This window comes from Anopheles moucheti, chromosome 3 (genome assembly GCF_943734755.1).
Source record: "Anopheles moucheti chromosome 3, idAnoMoucSN_F20_07, whole genome shotgun sequence".
Taxonomy (NCBI): Eukaryota; Metazoa; Arthropoda; class Insecta; order Diptera; family Culicidae; genus Anopheles; species Anopheles moucheti.
The window spans coordinates 5747270-5764063 of record NC_069141.1 but is presented as its reverse complement, the minus strand read 5'-3'; the positions used below and the strand labels follow the sequence as shown (position 1 = coordinate 5764063).

General features: G+C 42.9%; 1 protein-coding gene across 1 annotated transcript in view; it reads right to left on the bottom strand.

The window, feature by feature from the left end:
• Window positions 1-16794, bottom strand: part of LOC128304840 (transcription factor hamlet) — a 91719-nt gene that overhangs the window by 17795 nt on the left and 57130 nt on the right. The window contains exons 4-5 of the mRNA XM_053042080.1: window positions 7983-8108; window positions 7725-7839 (exon numbers count right to left, since the gene is read on the bottom strand). Coding sequence (XP_052898040.1) covers window positions 7725-7839; window positions 7983-8108 — 241 coding nt within the window. The remainder of the gene's footprint in view (window positions 1-7724; window positions 7840-7982; window positions 8109-16794) is intronic.

The following is a 16794-nucleotide window of genomic DNA, read 5'->3' as shown; positions in this document are numbered from 1 at the left end:
GTACTTCAACAAAAAAAAAACTTGACACATCCTTGACAGTGTGCGGAGCTGATAATGTGCTGAAAGTGTGCAAATGCAAACTCTAGCTGATGTTGCTGCCTAATGAAAACAAATGAGCGTCACATCACGTTTTGGGTCACGTTTAAGGCAACTTCAAGTTCACGATTCTATTGTTGTTTGGGGGGTTAAACCATTTCTGCATAAGTTATGCAGTAATACTCACATTAAACTTTCACTAAACTCTTACGTCACACACTGGTACACGTAATCCTTGAAGATGTCCCGAGAAGACACTTTACGCTTCCGATGGCACTAACTCTCACGAGGATCTCCGGAACTGTGGAGGAACATCCGAACACGTCTTCACCTGAAACCCAATTGCTGGACTGTCCGGAATCAACGTCGCATCAGAGCAAGTTCTCGTCCTAGTCGTCTCCGCTGGCGTGTCAGTGCTCCTTCCTCCTCCATCGTAAAATCCTTTCCCCCAGGTCCAACACACATGCCACAATACACTCACACACGAGTGAAGGCATAAACCACGAACCACATCTCCAACCACCCCTGCAAAGGTCCTGGAACGCAGTCAATCGTATCGCGCGCTACTCATAAGTCACGTTACGAGGGAGAACCCCTAAAATGTCCACATCACTCTCTGTCTCCCCAACTGGGTGCGCTTCGGATGGGTGCTCCGGGAAGAGACAACGAACAAAAGGAAGCTTCGTGTAGAGTACACCCACGGAAACTCACACACACACACAGTCTCGCATATTAGGACATGCTTGGATGAGAAGGACCACAACCCAACCCCCCCTCTGTGCGAGTTGTTTTGGTTGGTCGCTCAAAGGACCTCTCGATCTTGCTCTGGCGTGGAAAGTGAAACGAAAAATGTAACCATTCCGCTCGTACAATCATAACGTGTCGCACGATATGATGATAAAGGATAATAGCACAGGACGGTTTGTAGCGTAACGCAACCGTCCACCACCGTGCTATGGTGCTTTGCTTCCAGGACCTTAAAACCATGGTCGCGTTTGCCCACCTGTGCCTTTCCAGTGGCGGTCCCTATCAACGGAACGTCAATTCAATCGAATTTCCATATGAAAGTAATTGTTTCCGTAACGGAACGGGTCAAATTGACCTAGCTTTTCATTGCAATTGTTTCGATTTTCCCTTGGATGATCCTCAGCATTGACGGAGAGACAATTAAATTGGTCGATTAAAAGTATAGAGCTGTGCATTCAATATTCAAATTTAAGGTATCTCTTTTGCAGTTTATCATGGAAAGTGGCATCATCATGCATTCTAGATCGAATTTAAGTGATGAATATAAACCTAAAAACATGTTTGGAAAATTTAGAATTTTCATTACAATAAAGTAAGAACATGATAAGTTTCGGCAAAACGTTGCATAAATAATGAAGATTCCCACGCTGCTCATCCATGAAAGGATATTGCTCCATTTGAAGTTCATTCATAAGACCATATTGCACCTCCAACATTAATTGTGTTGAGAAATATTCACCTACGCAACATGGCCAACAGATGGGACTCAACCTTCCTTAGCGAAGAAGGGAGAATACCTGCGACAGTACCTTCGTTCCATCAAGGCGCCCCTTTTAACCGTAAGCGTCAGATGGTGTCGTCGGTTTCTTCGCCTTGAAGGTTTGCTCCCTAGCGTTACTTATCAAGCTACGTGATCGTCATCGGTGACTTACTGGAAAATAGTTTTCCCACGTAGCGCACTCTACCGTTGAGAGCCTTTCAAATGCTATCTACAGTCTGCATAGAGCGGAAAGAAGGACAAAACGACATCCAAGCAAGGAAGCGTTTTAATATGTGAGAATTGCAGACTTACTGCTTGATGTGCCATATGGTGTCTTGGAGACTATGAAAATTGGGGTCTACGATCAGTGTGTGGTTTTAATTCATATTTCAAAAATATTTCTTTATATTTCGGTTAAAATGTTTCAAACACATTTTTTTTTTGGGTTAAAGTTGTTAAATTATTGTTGAACTTATTGGCACATTTGGTGATCTTGGCAAACATTTCAGCTTGAACATAATCGCTGGGCTCTTTCAGTAACGGTTTTTTTCAGTAATGAATTCCGCATCGCAACGGATCACGGATTCCGACAGGTGTGTATTGTGTATGCACCCTTCTTTCAGCTGCGGTGGATCATACTGCACTGGTAGTTTAACGTCCATAGAAAGCAGGCAACCTGCAAACTACAGCGACCAAATGGCTCTTAGGCGTCATAAAACCACAAACTGAAGAATAAAAAGAGAATCACAATTTAACTCCACTATATTCCGCTCAAAGGACATCTCTTGTGGTTCAGTTTGCTTAACCAGCTAAAAACACCTTCCAATTTATGTCCGGTTTTTAGCTGTGATGGTCAGAATAAATCAAACGATGACAGATAAGGTCAGTTGTCGTCATCACGGTGCATAACCCTCGCTCCAACAGGAAGTCAGTACAGCGGCGCGTGCTGTCTTTAATTTTTTCCACCGGATGTAGACACACAGGACACCCTCGCACACACTGGTGCACCCATTATCCGTACCGTGCATCTGATTTCTCCTACTTCAGGTGCGTGCTAGCAGCGGCGATCGTGATCACCAACGGTCGAACGCAACCACAGAAATGGCACGGTACGCGCATTGGTTCCAGCCGGATGATTTTCAGATAATGGAAATGTCTGGCACGCTGTTTGCTGGCCCTCGTTCAAAGGTCCTTCCGGTGGTGTTGACCTAAAGTCCAAATCCCCTTAAAGTCAAACGACCGCACGAGAAATGATTTTGAGTAACGTCAAATTATGCTTTACGCATCATGTTTAGATTTACCCCTCTGGGGTGGGCACGTTAAGGGCACTCGAGAACTCTCAGCGGGGTAGAAAAATGTTCAAAACACCTTCCTAGCAACCGAACAGTATCCTGCTACCTTACTATGCTATCCAATCACGAAACAACTCTGCTTCGGCGTGCGACGGTTAACATTATTGCCACGTGACGATTTACGTGTGAATTGAAACACATCGATAACCGGGCAGGACGTTTGGCGACAAGAAACAAGTTTTATTACACGAATCGCTGAAATCGCCACCGCCGCTCGTTAATATACGTTACCATTGGCGTCTGCATTTCTTCCAACCTGCTTGAATAGGACTTGCGTCTTTTGCGTCCACTCAATTAACTGTTCGATTGCATATGTTTGCTTTCGAAAGTTAAACAAAGCATAAAAACCAACCCTTGTTGGGAGGGAAAATAAACTTTACCACGTACGCAAAACACGGTCGTGAGAAAGACTCGTGTCGTTGTGCGGTACCGGTAAATATACGGACGAAAAGATGTACAAAACAGGAGAAAAGCCGTAAACAACTATCAGCTCACGACAAAACGCACTACAATTTCTTTAACGATCAAAAAAATATTTTAATTACATGAATCTCATGTAAATAAGTTCACTAAACGCGTATCTGATCGATTCTCACTTTATTACTTATTTGTTATTCCTAGTGCATATTATTACTACGAACATGTCTAGTGTTGGGTGAATAGAATTCAGATTAATATATCTAATAAATATTTATTCCAAACCGTCATGAATTCGCCGAATTTCATGAATCCTCAAAGATGTATACATTCTTGAATCCTCACATATTTCTGGGTCCTCAAAAATTAAATAATTCGCAAAGACTCATAAATTTTCATGGATTCGTGAATCCCCACAGATTCCTGAATCCTTAAAGAGTTCAGAATCCTCAAAGACTCAAAAATAGAGAGATGAATTTTCATCTTTGTGGAACATTTAATTTTATGAGTATTTTTTTTTCTTTTTGTTTCTGAAAAAGAAACAGTGGATTTTTAATACATTCAGTCCGTGGGAAAAATATATTAAAACAGTGTAAGAATTCATTTCCCAGGAAGAATTCCGTTTCGTTTGTAGCTAATTTAAAAGAAAAGCATGCTGTTCATGTTTGGAACATATGGCACCTGAAACAAAAATAGGGGAATAAGCAGTCTTACTTTTGTACCAAAGATGCTAACGATGAAATGGGTGTTAAGGAAAGCGTGACGATGTTAGGTCTTATGTCAGAAACGACCTGGGAAAAGTTTGATATTACAGGAAAGCTTTTGTTTCTCTGGTTAAGTTGTGTCTAAAACACCCAACCTATATGTTTCAAAAGTACAACTCCGAATATTGGCTCTAGGGAAATTCTCTAACATATCATTTAGAAAGTATTTAGTGTGCACAACTGCACCCAATTGTAGCGTAAAAATTCTCAACTGAAGTTAAACTCATTCGTAACCGCACAATAATCACTACACTCCCTCACGGTGCCGTCACACAATACATTCGCATGCCATGCGGGGTGGAAAATAGTGACCCAGACCCAAAACAGATGCGGGTTTTCCCACTTTTCAATATCTCTCGGTCATCACCATCATCAGGCGTGCCGACCTTTGCCGCATCGTCCCCGTGCTCGCACACCCTTAACCTATTGCACCCGCTGAATCACATGTCAATAAGTGTGTGTGTGTGTGGCTCTGCAACCGTACCGAGTGTCCTTCCACACCTCTGGACCCGTACCGTAGACGGTGGAAATTAGTTCGAGAGTTTGTTCGCTAATGTGACCACCGTTGATTTTCCCCCATTGAGCGTATGTACATGGTGAGGTGGGAGAGAAATTATAATTTATGACCAAATCTCCTATCACGGTTAGTATATCTCGAAATGCTTGAGATGCAACGGTGCTGATAGTGGGACGACTCGTGACCACCATTCGATTGTCATTACCCATGCCGGATTGTGTCCCGCGGGAAGGACTCAGTTCCTGCTGCAATACGCTTGCGCCTGAAGTTAGATAAATGCAATCAAAAAGCACCACTTGCATAACTTTGTTAACAGGCTTATTGGGAATTTTGAAACCCTATTCATAGCTTTCTCTTTGATTGTTGAGATGCATCGAACAAGCAAATCGAGATAAAATTAAACATTTTGTTCGAACAACAAATCAATCGGTTAACATCTAAATTACGATACGATCATGGTGTATGCTAGCTGAGCCTCTCCGGTTATGGTAACAACAAAAAAAGTCTGCCGTTCTGTGGTGTAAAAGAGCGTAAAAAGGATCAACATAACTACCGATTGCTCGTTTTGCTCGTTGTGTAAAAACCAAGCTGTTAATGATCAGTTATGTATCCGACAATGATGCACGCGCCCATTCAACAAAAAAAAAACAGATGATCCATTACCTTTTTTCCCTTACGGCTTCATTGTTTTTCCCCCTAACCTATCGCTTTTATCTATCCTTCACCGAAACACTTCGATCATTTGCGATGACATAATTTATCAATTTACACCCCGCAGCAAACCCAGAGAGAAAAAATAACAAAAGACCTACTCAAAAGAAGATTCACTCGTGCCGTTTTGATGCCGATTGTGCAGGAGACGCTACCGTAAGCGAGTGTAAGCGCCCTTTTTTTTGGGTGAAATTATTATCCTTCATCGGTGTTGCGTTTTTCACCCTGGACCCTCTTCCAAAAGCCATACCGGACGACAATGTTTGCCCCCATTATTTGTCGCTCTCGGGATTACATCGCGGCGCGTCGCAAATCATCGTACACCGACAATCGGATGTAACATACCCATCCCGGTACGCAAGACCGTGGGGCATGTAATTGTAATCGAAAGATAAATAAAATGTTACCGTCACACTACTCGTCCATATCGTGACAATACACGGCAAAATGGCAACAAGAGAACGAAAGGAAAAAAAAGAGGATGCCAATCATAATCCACCCCTATGAGGATCGTGACACGCACCGTCGTCACAATCAAGCAGGCACATGCACACACGATTAGGACCCTTCGGACTCTGTGTGATGTAACTGTCGCCCGCTCATCAGATGATTCAACAATCCTGCAGCGCCCGAACGGCCGTCCGTTACCGTGCATTCTGTGGTCTATCCCCGATGTCCTTGTAATGGATCCGACAACTATGACAACGCTCGCCTTTGCGACATTAATCCTTTACGTCAACTAATAAACTGTCAGCTTCCCGTTTCGGTAGCGCGTACTGCTAACATCATCTCTTAATCACTCCGCTCCGGCAGCAGGCCGTAATGAAGGGAGAGGGTGTAGCCTCACACTGTATTCCTACGTCATCAGCCGAAATAAAAGGACAGTTGTGACCGAATGTGGTGGCAAAATCAATTAACCGAAAATTGTCCCACCTTTTCACCGATCGCTGTAGTAGATCCGCAAGAAGGGTGCGTTACATAGTTCAAGGTCGCGTAAGCGGGTTATCCCACTGGTAACCCTTTTTTCGAACCCTTGCATCCCGCATCTCTTCAACTGTCATCACTCGTGTCGGACATCGTAAGCTTTGCAGCTGAGTTCCGCAGCGGAACGGTGACAAACGCTGGGCGATCGATCTGTTCGATGTGGGATGGATGATTAATAGCACTAGTACAACCCACTGCAAAAGGGATATCGATCTTCATCCTGTGATAAATGAACCAACGACGTTGATGACTTGTGTAGAATCTCATGTTAGATCGGGATTATTTTCCAACGTTCAGCAATTGCGCTGGTTTTTGTTGAATTTAACAAAGCCAAAGGAAACTATTATTACAAACTATTTGGTAAAGCCACTGTATACTTTAATTCTATAAAAAGCATATATATTCCCACGTCATTATGTCGAATGTTGAAAATATAATGCAAAAAAATACTGTCTGCCTTAAAACACACAAAAAATCGTCACCCCTGACGTTATGAGGCACACTTTTCACACTTTCCGATTAACAACTTAATCGCGCACACATCCCAATCGTTTTCATGCCACTGTGTCACGGGGTTATTTTTTATTAATAAAAAAAAAATGTGTATCATTTCAGTTAGAAAAAAGTGTAACATATTTGTAACACATTGCATCTTGCATGCATACATTTGTCACATTAACACGCGAAAAAAACTATCCTAAAAAATCACACTAAACCGAAAAAAATGCTGTGGACTGAAAAACGGACAGTAAATCCAACCGTAAAAACAGCAGTAACTAATCCAATTTGCATATGCATAGGCAAGGGAGAGAAATTGATTGGCTCGTGGCGATGGAACAATGCGTTTGCATGCGCTCACCACTAGATGGCGCTGTACGCAGCCACCTGGTAGAGATTTAAATTCACACCCCGGCCAAAGCCAACGGACACGCGATAATCATCTAATCGTGCGGATTAAAATTATGCTCTTTTCATGCATTTATCAATTGAGTCAACAGTACACAAAACGGAACCGATTTTTGTCTGGACTTTAAAAAACAATTAGTTTAGATGAATATGAACAGTTCACTTAGTCACGCGTTGGGCCAAAACAAACGTGTGACACGTGCCAATCATCCGGAAAAGACATTTTTATGGGATATGCACCCCTTAAACCCTTATACGGCTTAGTTACATCTATTGCAGTGGGTTTATTGTTGAAGAATATTTGCATGATTTTTAAACAAGGGTCCCGTAAATTCTTAAGTACTTCTCACAATTAATTGATCGTATCGTAACTTCACACCGACAGCATTATACAGTTGGCAATCCAGTTTTGAATAAACAAACTGTCACATCTGCATACAACTGCATGCTGATGAATTGGGCGTGATACGCACCGGTACAGACACCCGTAAAGAAACGTATTACATGAGATCACCGTCTCACGCACTTACCCGAGCCACGTTCGCTGCTTCGCTCGTCTTGGCCATCCCTGGGATGAAGAGGAACCTTTGGTCGCAGAAACAGCTCCCTTCCGGGACTGATATCACATATCACTTCGTACCACAGCTGAAAATAGATCAACGACGCGCCGCGTAACGAGCCGCGATAAAACAAAGAGAAGAAAGCAAACGTCAAACATCAGTTTCCCAGTGTTTTTTTGGCCACCACTTCCGACGCCGAGGTTTTCTATCATTCTCGCTTAGACTCACATGACCATCTTTGAGAAAGTGTTGCACGTTCGCCTCGGCTGTACTGGACGCGCAGCGTATGTGCTTCATCCAGTTCGTTGGTTCCAGTGTTGCATCTAACCAGCCGCGAATATCTACATCTATCACCTGTAAAGATACAAAAATACATAGGAATATTAAGAATACAGTGAAAAGCACGATTTGACGACAAAAATCGTATGGAATGAAAAGCAAACAGCAACGCATCGATGGTAGCGCCCTCTAGTGGTTGTTCCCTGAAGCGTAATCTTTCGTTAAGCCAAGACACACTCTCATTTCGTCTGGAGCAGTTTGTTTCGTTCAGTTAAAAAAATTCAGAACCCTCAACAGGTTTTTGATAGATAAAAAGTCTAATTTTCTTTAAAGTAAAAAATATGTAAAGTTATTTGTTAAGAATTTGGATTGAGATTTTTTTATGCATTATCAAATGCATAATTCGGACAAATACACTCATTGACACTGACATAAATATTCCGCAAAATTATTCGTATAGTGATAATTCTTGCTTAAGTAATATAAAGTTACACAAATAGAATCTTCAATAATCGCATCTACAACGCTGGAACGTAGAATTCCATGCAATGGCCGAACTTCATTTAGATTCCTTCACGTACCGCTTTACGGATTTTCTACATTCTAAGTTGCGCATGTCCGAATTCTTTGGCCTTCTCACCTGAAACTTGTTTCTCATTCATTCATCGTGTCTTCCCATCTTCTTCGTATCTATTATGTTTTCTATTCGTCTCGCCTATTTTCGGTAGCCTTTCAACTCCCAAGGAAAGTCCCTATTTTCCTGATGTCGTTCCTTATGATGATAATCGGAGAATATATAGAAACCCCGAGAGCCATTGTCCAATCACGAACGGAGTAGCGTCGACGTGGAATGGACACCGATACGTACCAAGCGGAAAGGACATCCATTACGTTGATTTTGCGGTGTAACCATCTCCCTTTTTTCCTTCCGATAATGCTGACAACCAATCGTAAAGACAATCGTTCGATGGTACCGATTGACACGTACAGGCTGCCGCACCGGTGTGTCCTCTCCCATTCACAGCGTGTCCGGGAGACGACAATGCGGACCAAAAGACTTTCACAGCTCCATTGTGTGCCGTTTCGAAAGCAAATTAAATTTTAATTTTCATTTCAAAACCCGGCTTACAACACTGCCAACCTATGTGTTCCAGATTCTTCTTTTTGTCCCCCGGCGGAACAAAGAAGATCTCATCAACAAAAATGGAACAAAATCGAACGAGGGAGAGTGAGCGAGGATCGATAATCCGTGGGTGTGAAGAAACGGATCCTGATCCTTGGTACGGATAATGGGATGCTTGGTGTCCAAGGATACGTATGCATGCAATCTAGCATCTTGAGTAGATTAGACGGTCCCGGTAGCCCGTTGTAATCTGTTTTGTTCCGTAAAACTGTCCTACATGGAAAAGTCGAGAGAAGGAAGTGTTTTCAAAGGGACAGCGCGTGCACGCAGATTATCGAAGAGGACTTTTTTTTGCGGAAGACCGAATTCGGGACAAAACCAATGTGTGAATACATTTAATTTTCAGGATGAAAACCTTTTCGGTAGTGTGAAGAAGAAAAAACACAGAGACCTTACAAAACCATTGTGACGATAGAATGATATGCAACCTTTTTTTCCCTCCATGTCCAAGGTCTCGTCCACACATTGAATCATTGTCCGATTGAAACACACAAGTTCAGTGATTCCATCAAAACTGTTCCCATTTACTATCTTCAAATCTGCGGATTGGCACGTCCGATACAAATAACATTTGTCTTCGACTCGGTCAGCATCTCTTCCCGAAATCCGTTCCGTGCTGGAAGACCTCGAAGGGCAATAATTAAAATGGTTTGATTCATAGACAATTCCCAATGTTTAAAGCAACGGGCGGCGCACAGATCACTGGGAGGATATTCTTGGCAGATGCCCACCGTCCCAAGCATACGCAATGGAAAAGGTGGAAGGATAGGAGACCGCGTGCACTGGTCCGGACGAAAGATGATCTTCGTACGTGATGTTGTACAATATACAAGTGCCGCTTCATGTCCCTGATGCCTTCCATTCACCTACTTTCGAGCGGATTTGGCCGATGGATGAAACCCCGTACGTGAGCTATCATCGCCAAACGCATCGGCTCACACACACACACGGTTCTTCTTTTTTTAACGATCGGGACACGATCGTCCGACATTGTTACCCAAGTGGGAAAGGAAGAATATGTACGTCAAGAATTCATTACCCGCTCAACGAAGCAACGAAGTTCCAGTGGTACTGGGATTTAAAGGTTGGGAAATGGGTCGATTCGTGAGGTTGTTTCCTTTCGTCCTCTTTTTTGTGTACTTCACTTCCAGCTCCGGTTAATGTCCGGTGGCGACGGACCTAATAGCCGTGACGGAGTGAAAATGTCGTTTTGTGCATGCATTAACACATATTCACGTCTTTTAGTCGAAACGTTCAACTGTGATGACGTACAGAGACATCCAAGAGGAGTAGGAATTGTCGCAAAAATGTATATTTTACATTTTCCTAGTATTCTTACTAAATGCATAACATAATCACCACAAAAAATAAGATCTCTCACATATTTTAATCAACCATAACCACATAATGTGCGCATCATTGAAGAGATAAGCTCCTGCACAAAACACACTCAAACGACAGAGGACCATCGAGAAGATACCTTCCCTATCCGAAAACAGATAGACACTTCACTGTACTGTCAACTCGACTGCACTCATGCATGATGCAAAAAAGGGGTGCGATGAACTTCCGAGGCAGTCGAAACCGTTGGCCTTGCCTAGGGACATATGGCATTGCGTGAAGAGCATTGAGCATTGTTTAGGCTTGAGCTACTTGAGCGGATAATGAAGAAAGTAACGCACCGATAGGCGACCTCTTGACTTTCAGCAATGTACGGCACGTAGTCCCCATCCGACGTTGGGAAACTCTTGGAAACCGTGAAGAATCGTTTCCTCCGCAGTGGTGCACGAAATGTTCGATCTGCTGTTGCTCCCTTTGACTATAACTAATCTCGAAGCGGAAACCTGAATTTTACGCTTAATTATAAACTTATTAAACAGCGCTCTTTAGTCCATGTGTTTCGATTTCTGTTGCGATGCTGAACGATTTTTCTTGTCGGAGAAATGATTGTAAAATTGAAAATTTATGACCATTTGAATGCTTTCGGTATTCACTGCTCGAACGTGTGTGCTCTATGGTTAAATTCGAACATTTTCCAATGTCATGCGTGACATGGAACGGAGAAATATCTAGAGTTTGTGACATACGGAGCATCCGCCCACCCGGCCCACACAGGAAACATGTGTCTCAATTGCCAGCTCGGCAGCTGAAATTGAATAAGCGACAGCAATTAATAGATGTCCAGCAAATCTGGACACCATGGCGCCATCCATTTGTATCTGACACAGCCGGTCCGAACGACTGTGGGAACTTATGATTTGTCGTCTAAAACGTTTGCAAGACACACCGAAGTCATTGGTGGCACGATTTGCATATCAAGCTACAAAAATATCCCGATAACGAGCTCTCTATTGTTCAACAACGCCAAACATTGAATAATCCTCAGATGTCGTTCGTGTGTGTCAATCATAGCTGTCAATTTTTGATGACGATGTTGGTCATCTCAATGCTCGGTTTCGTATTTTCCAATTTGCATTCATAATCTCAACCACCCTGCTTCAAAACAAGCGATCGATACTTGTAATGGCCAATAGTTTTGTGGTGACTCCCTGCGTTGAAGATGATTTGGGATGACATGGTCGGTACTCAAGGGCCACGACACATTAAAAATTCATACGAAAACACAACCACAAGAGCGGTTCCATTACCATCGATCGGGAAGAGCCACACGCTTACCCGAAACCAAACGTCAATAATTGTACATGGAATATCTATTTCCACAGCACAACGGTGAGACGGTTTTATATCGACACCACACAGAACGGTTGGCCGAAGGTCAAAACCCGGGAACGCTTTCGGTGGGATATGAAAAGAAAATATGCTAATTTCCATTACGCGAAGAAATAAAAGCAACTAAAACGGTTACGTGCTTATTTTTTCTTTCGCTCTCCCTCGTGCTGGAAAAGTCAACCCTCCGCAGTGTCCCATTTCCAAAACCAGCCCTTGATTGACTTCTTCACAGCCGTACTGAATGTCTGCCGGGCGGCAGCGAGCGAGCGAAGCGAATCGCCGTTACGTAAAACTTCATCCCCTCCGATAAAGCGCCCTCGCCCGGGTGCATTGTCAGCTCACCCCCATGTCCTGTTCGTTTCTATCCTTTTATTTTCCTTTTATTCGTTCATCCTTCCAAACCACCGGTAAACACATCGCAAATCAACATCCTCCGGGGTGACCGGCCGCCGCCCGCCCGAGGAAAAATAGGAAGGAAAACATATTTAAAAACACTCCAAGCGGTGGTAATTTAATCAAAATTGAGCAACAACCTAACGACCGTCTCCTACCGGCCGCTAGCTCCGCTGGCGCACTTACGGAAAGGGAACGTTTTTAGGGACATTCCACTCCGTGCATTCCATGCCTGCTCAGTATCCCCAGCCCCTGCTCGGAAGCATGTCTCGAGGGCGTACCGGGCGTGAATAGGGAATTTCGTTTTTCCTTCCTTTTGCACCATATCGGCCCGGGTTAAAGGATGGATGGATTCTGGATGCGAGCAAGTGTATGAAGTTGGGAAGATAACTGAATGTTTAACGCAAAGCAAAAACTGCAAAACAGATTGAAACATATTTCCCACATTAGCCCACGTTCCCACCCCAACTGACGGAGGGCGATGGCGTATAAGGGAGTCTCACTTTTCCTGATAAAGGCAATTGATTTTCCCACATCGACTACGTATCCATTTTCCTCCCGGAAAACGGCTCAGTGTGATGGATGACAAGTGATTCTTCTGAACCTATCCATCCAGGAGAGTTTATTAGTTTGTAATAATTATTTCATAATTGCTTTACAATATTAACCAAGTGTCCTTCTTAACGTTCTTAACACAAACTATAAGTTCTTCTTAATTTCATGCTTCGTTATACGGCAAAGAACAAACGACACTCTTATCTCCCTTGGGAGATACTTCAGTGTCTTCTTTACAGGTGACAAACATATCCTTCCAAATAGACAAAAGAACCGATTCAGTAAAACACCTAAACCGGTAAGAACATTCCAACATGCCGCTTCGTGTCCCGGCGTTCTTTACTGTCACTCCGGCAAGGTGTCCATAATGGCACACCACCGTTTTTCACCACTTTACAGTAAGCGGTTTCAATTGTTCCTTCTAATCCTCTCTTCCTTTCACATTTCAATCGATGCGGCCACTTCTGGAATCGCAAAATATGTGACAGGTAGCATTAATATTCATTTCTTCATATCCTTTTCTACCGCCTTCAACTGACCCCTGATGCATTCTCTAGGGCTGCATGACAAAGCTAGAAAAATTGTCCACAATAAAAGATATCAGCTCTAAGGGTGGCTTACAAAAAACTACACCATGTAGAGTATTTTTTGAGCGAAGCAAAAAGGACAAAAACTTCATTCATTTCCATTTGCGATTGGTGAGCATCTACGCCGCCAGCAGTTGAAACACGCATCAGTAGAACAACTGTAAAAGACAATTTCCAAAATTTACCGAAAAATGCAGTTTTGAGTTGCTCTTCCAGCTACAACGTTCCTTTCACATCGGCTAATCCTTCTACATGAAAAACCCCCTAATGCACTCACCCCTTTTCAACTCTACCGCAGTCCAGCGCGCCATAGGTCCATGTGTCAATCATCAAATTCACACCATTCCGCATTTGCAAAAAAAAGCAAGACAACCAGTAGCAACCCGGCGGTTCCAACGGAAAGCAGCAACTAGAGTTTCGATTTGAAATCTACTGCACCAGCCTAACATGGATATCTGGGTTAGAGGGGTTATACGAAATCGGAACAGGATCCTCATGATGAGGTTCACAGATCATCATACGAGATATGATCTACTTTTCCAACACAAATCGGCGTGGTTTCACGGCTGAAAACAACGCCGGAAAACAGAGCAAAAGAAACGACCGGCACAAGCACCCTTCTTTGTAGCTTCCTCTATCATAAGAAGAGCTCATCTGCAGCCATCACAGCAGATGAGGCTACTTTCGGTCCGTTCTCAATTTACGCACACAGCTAATAAACAGCCGGTACGGAAGAAGGGAACAAACTCATTTACACCTGGACGGGTGAAACCACCCCAGTACAGTGCCGATACGGAAGCCTTTTTTAATTGTGTGTTTTGTGGAGACAAAATAAGGGAACGATTAGAATTCGAAACACGGGAACATATCGACGCAGGGATGCAGTTGACACCAAAGATCATCAAAACCACCTCAACTAATACGATTTTCAATCAGGAGGCCTCTTTTCTGTCAGTTTTTTTTTCGAAGCGCTAAAAGAAGACATCATGCCCAGCGAAGGAAGGTTCGAAGAGGATTAGAGGCTAAATCGGGCTGCGAACGGTTCTAGCTGTTTTGGAATAGTTTTCTCATCCATCTCATCCATTTGAAGATGAGGATGGATTAAACATGAACAAAAGCATCGGAAGGCTCGTCACATGTTTTAAAGATTTGTCAGCTTTCTTTCCGAAATTGCCCATGATTTAGATGCCTTGGCGGTATGTGCCGATGCCGACATTTATGAGGCTAATTATGGGGAGTATCACTATCAGCTGCAAGCAATCTGTTTCTATTCGCAAACATTATTCGCGACATTCTCAATATCGCCACTGTTTTCTTTTTCTTCAAACATTTCTTGGAGAGATAGTTTTAAAATACATCTCTTGAAGTATCTCAACCCATACAGCTGGATCTAGCGCGCCATTTTTCCCCTACAAAACTTCCAGAGCTGTCAATCATTTTGTAACGTCCAACAAGGGCACGTCCGAAGACGAGCTACCTGCGATGTATTGTCTTCTGTAAGAAATGTTGCTCAGCAGCAGTTACCGATGGTCACAATCCAAACTTCCAAAACAGTCCGAATGTCCACGATTTCCATATGAAAAGGTTTTTTTTCGGGAAACTTCAAGGAAACCCTCATCGATTGATTGAATAATGGTAACTAATGTCGCTACTTGTTAACTGACTTCTTCAAACACAATCTAAAATCGCGCCAAAAACGCGATGACCTGCAGAAATCAAAAGTCATAAGTCCTTCACAACAGAAGTATCAAGTTACTGGATCACCCCACTTGTAAGTGACCGTATATCATAACGTTCATCTGTCAATCAAAATATTTTCGTTGGCACAGAACTTTTAACCCTTCCCAGGAAAGCTTTAAACTATGAAACAAACTACAGACGGTTATGAACAAATCTTGCACGATGACTTACTATGGTTACTGATACAAATTCACTGCTCTATCTGTTCAGTTTACTTAGCCCAAACCATGCAGGGTCGCAGGCAGCAACGGTAATAATTCAATTACGCTGAGAAACATTTCACACCCAGTTCTAGATGCAGTTTGATTAAAATGCGTATCATTTGGGCCCGTAATTTCATCAACATGCTTCCACCAACAAGCAAGGCACCATCGGGCGGTGCCGATGCCGCTGATGACAATGAATGGCGTCACATTTCGAGGTAATTAACGCAAAGGTTTTGCTGCCGGCTTGTGCCGATTTATCGGAGCGTAAATTATTTTTCATCCCTGTAATCATCCGCCCCTTCCTTGGCAAATGCCCTCATAACCGGGAGCACGTTGTTGGTAGCTCATTAAAATTTTAGCACTGTGACAAAACTACATCCCAAGCGCAATCTGTTCTGCTTCGTGTATATTGCACGTGTGAGGAACCTCTCCGTTGATAGAAAGAGGTATCCCACTATCACCAACTCGTGTAAAAAGTACCTTCCAAGTACGGCTAAATGAAAAGTTGGCGTACTGCTCTTCTAGTAGAAACATAATTAATAATTTACTCTCATCTCACGTAGCAGTAGCTCAATTGTCCACTACGCAACAGCAAACTAAAAATGTCCCAGACTAACTCTTTGATGTGCATGAGCCTGTCGCTGATGCGGAAAGCCTCCCGAAGCGCAGTTATCAAATCCTGGTTGGTCTATTCAATTTTCTTCTGCACCTCGCTCTGACAGAAATCTGTGAGCACAAGCAAAATGTTTGTGAATAGTATAATTCATGTCAACGCAAAAAAAAATCTGGAAATATACGCTGCAACATTAACCTTTATCCCACCAACAGCGCTCTTCCCGACCACGTTGCATACAGCAAAAAAAAAAGAGCAAAAGTGGACCCACCACCTACATTATCCCCAGCTGGATGAACATGATATTTTAAGCATAAAATTTTAATCATAATTTTATTGCAACTTTTTAATTTTAATTCCACTGCTTACCGTGCTGGGAGTGAAACTTTTTTCGCCATCTTTTTTTCCTTCCATGACAAAGAACGAAAAAAAAACATCTGCATGCAGCACGTTGGAGTCCACACACTGCCCATTCTTTCACCACAAACTTTTGCCACTAAAAGCATTAAAAGCTACATAAATGGTAGAAGGTGCGGACAAAAAACTCAACTCACACAGCCTCATTGTTCATTTAACTCTAAATACAACTTGCGTTACCGTTTGTCCACGATCGATGTGCGCGGGCCGTGCGAGAGTGATCGTGGGTTGGTCTCGGTTTCCATTGCAAATTAATTTGTCAACACATTAATATGTTCGCAAAATTAAAACAGAAGAGAAAAAAACACACAATCAGAATACGCATTTGGAGCAGGAG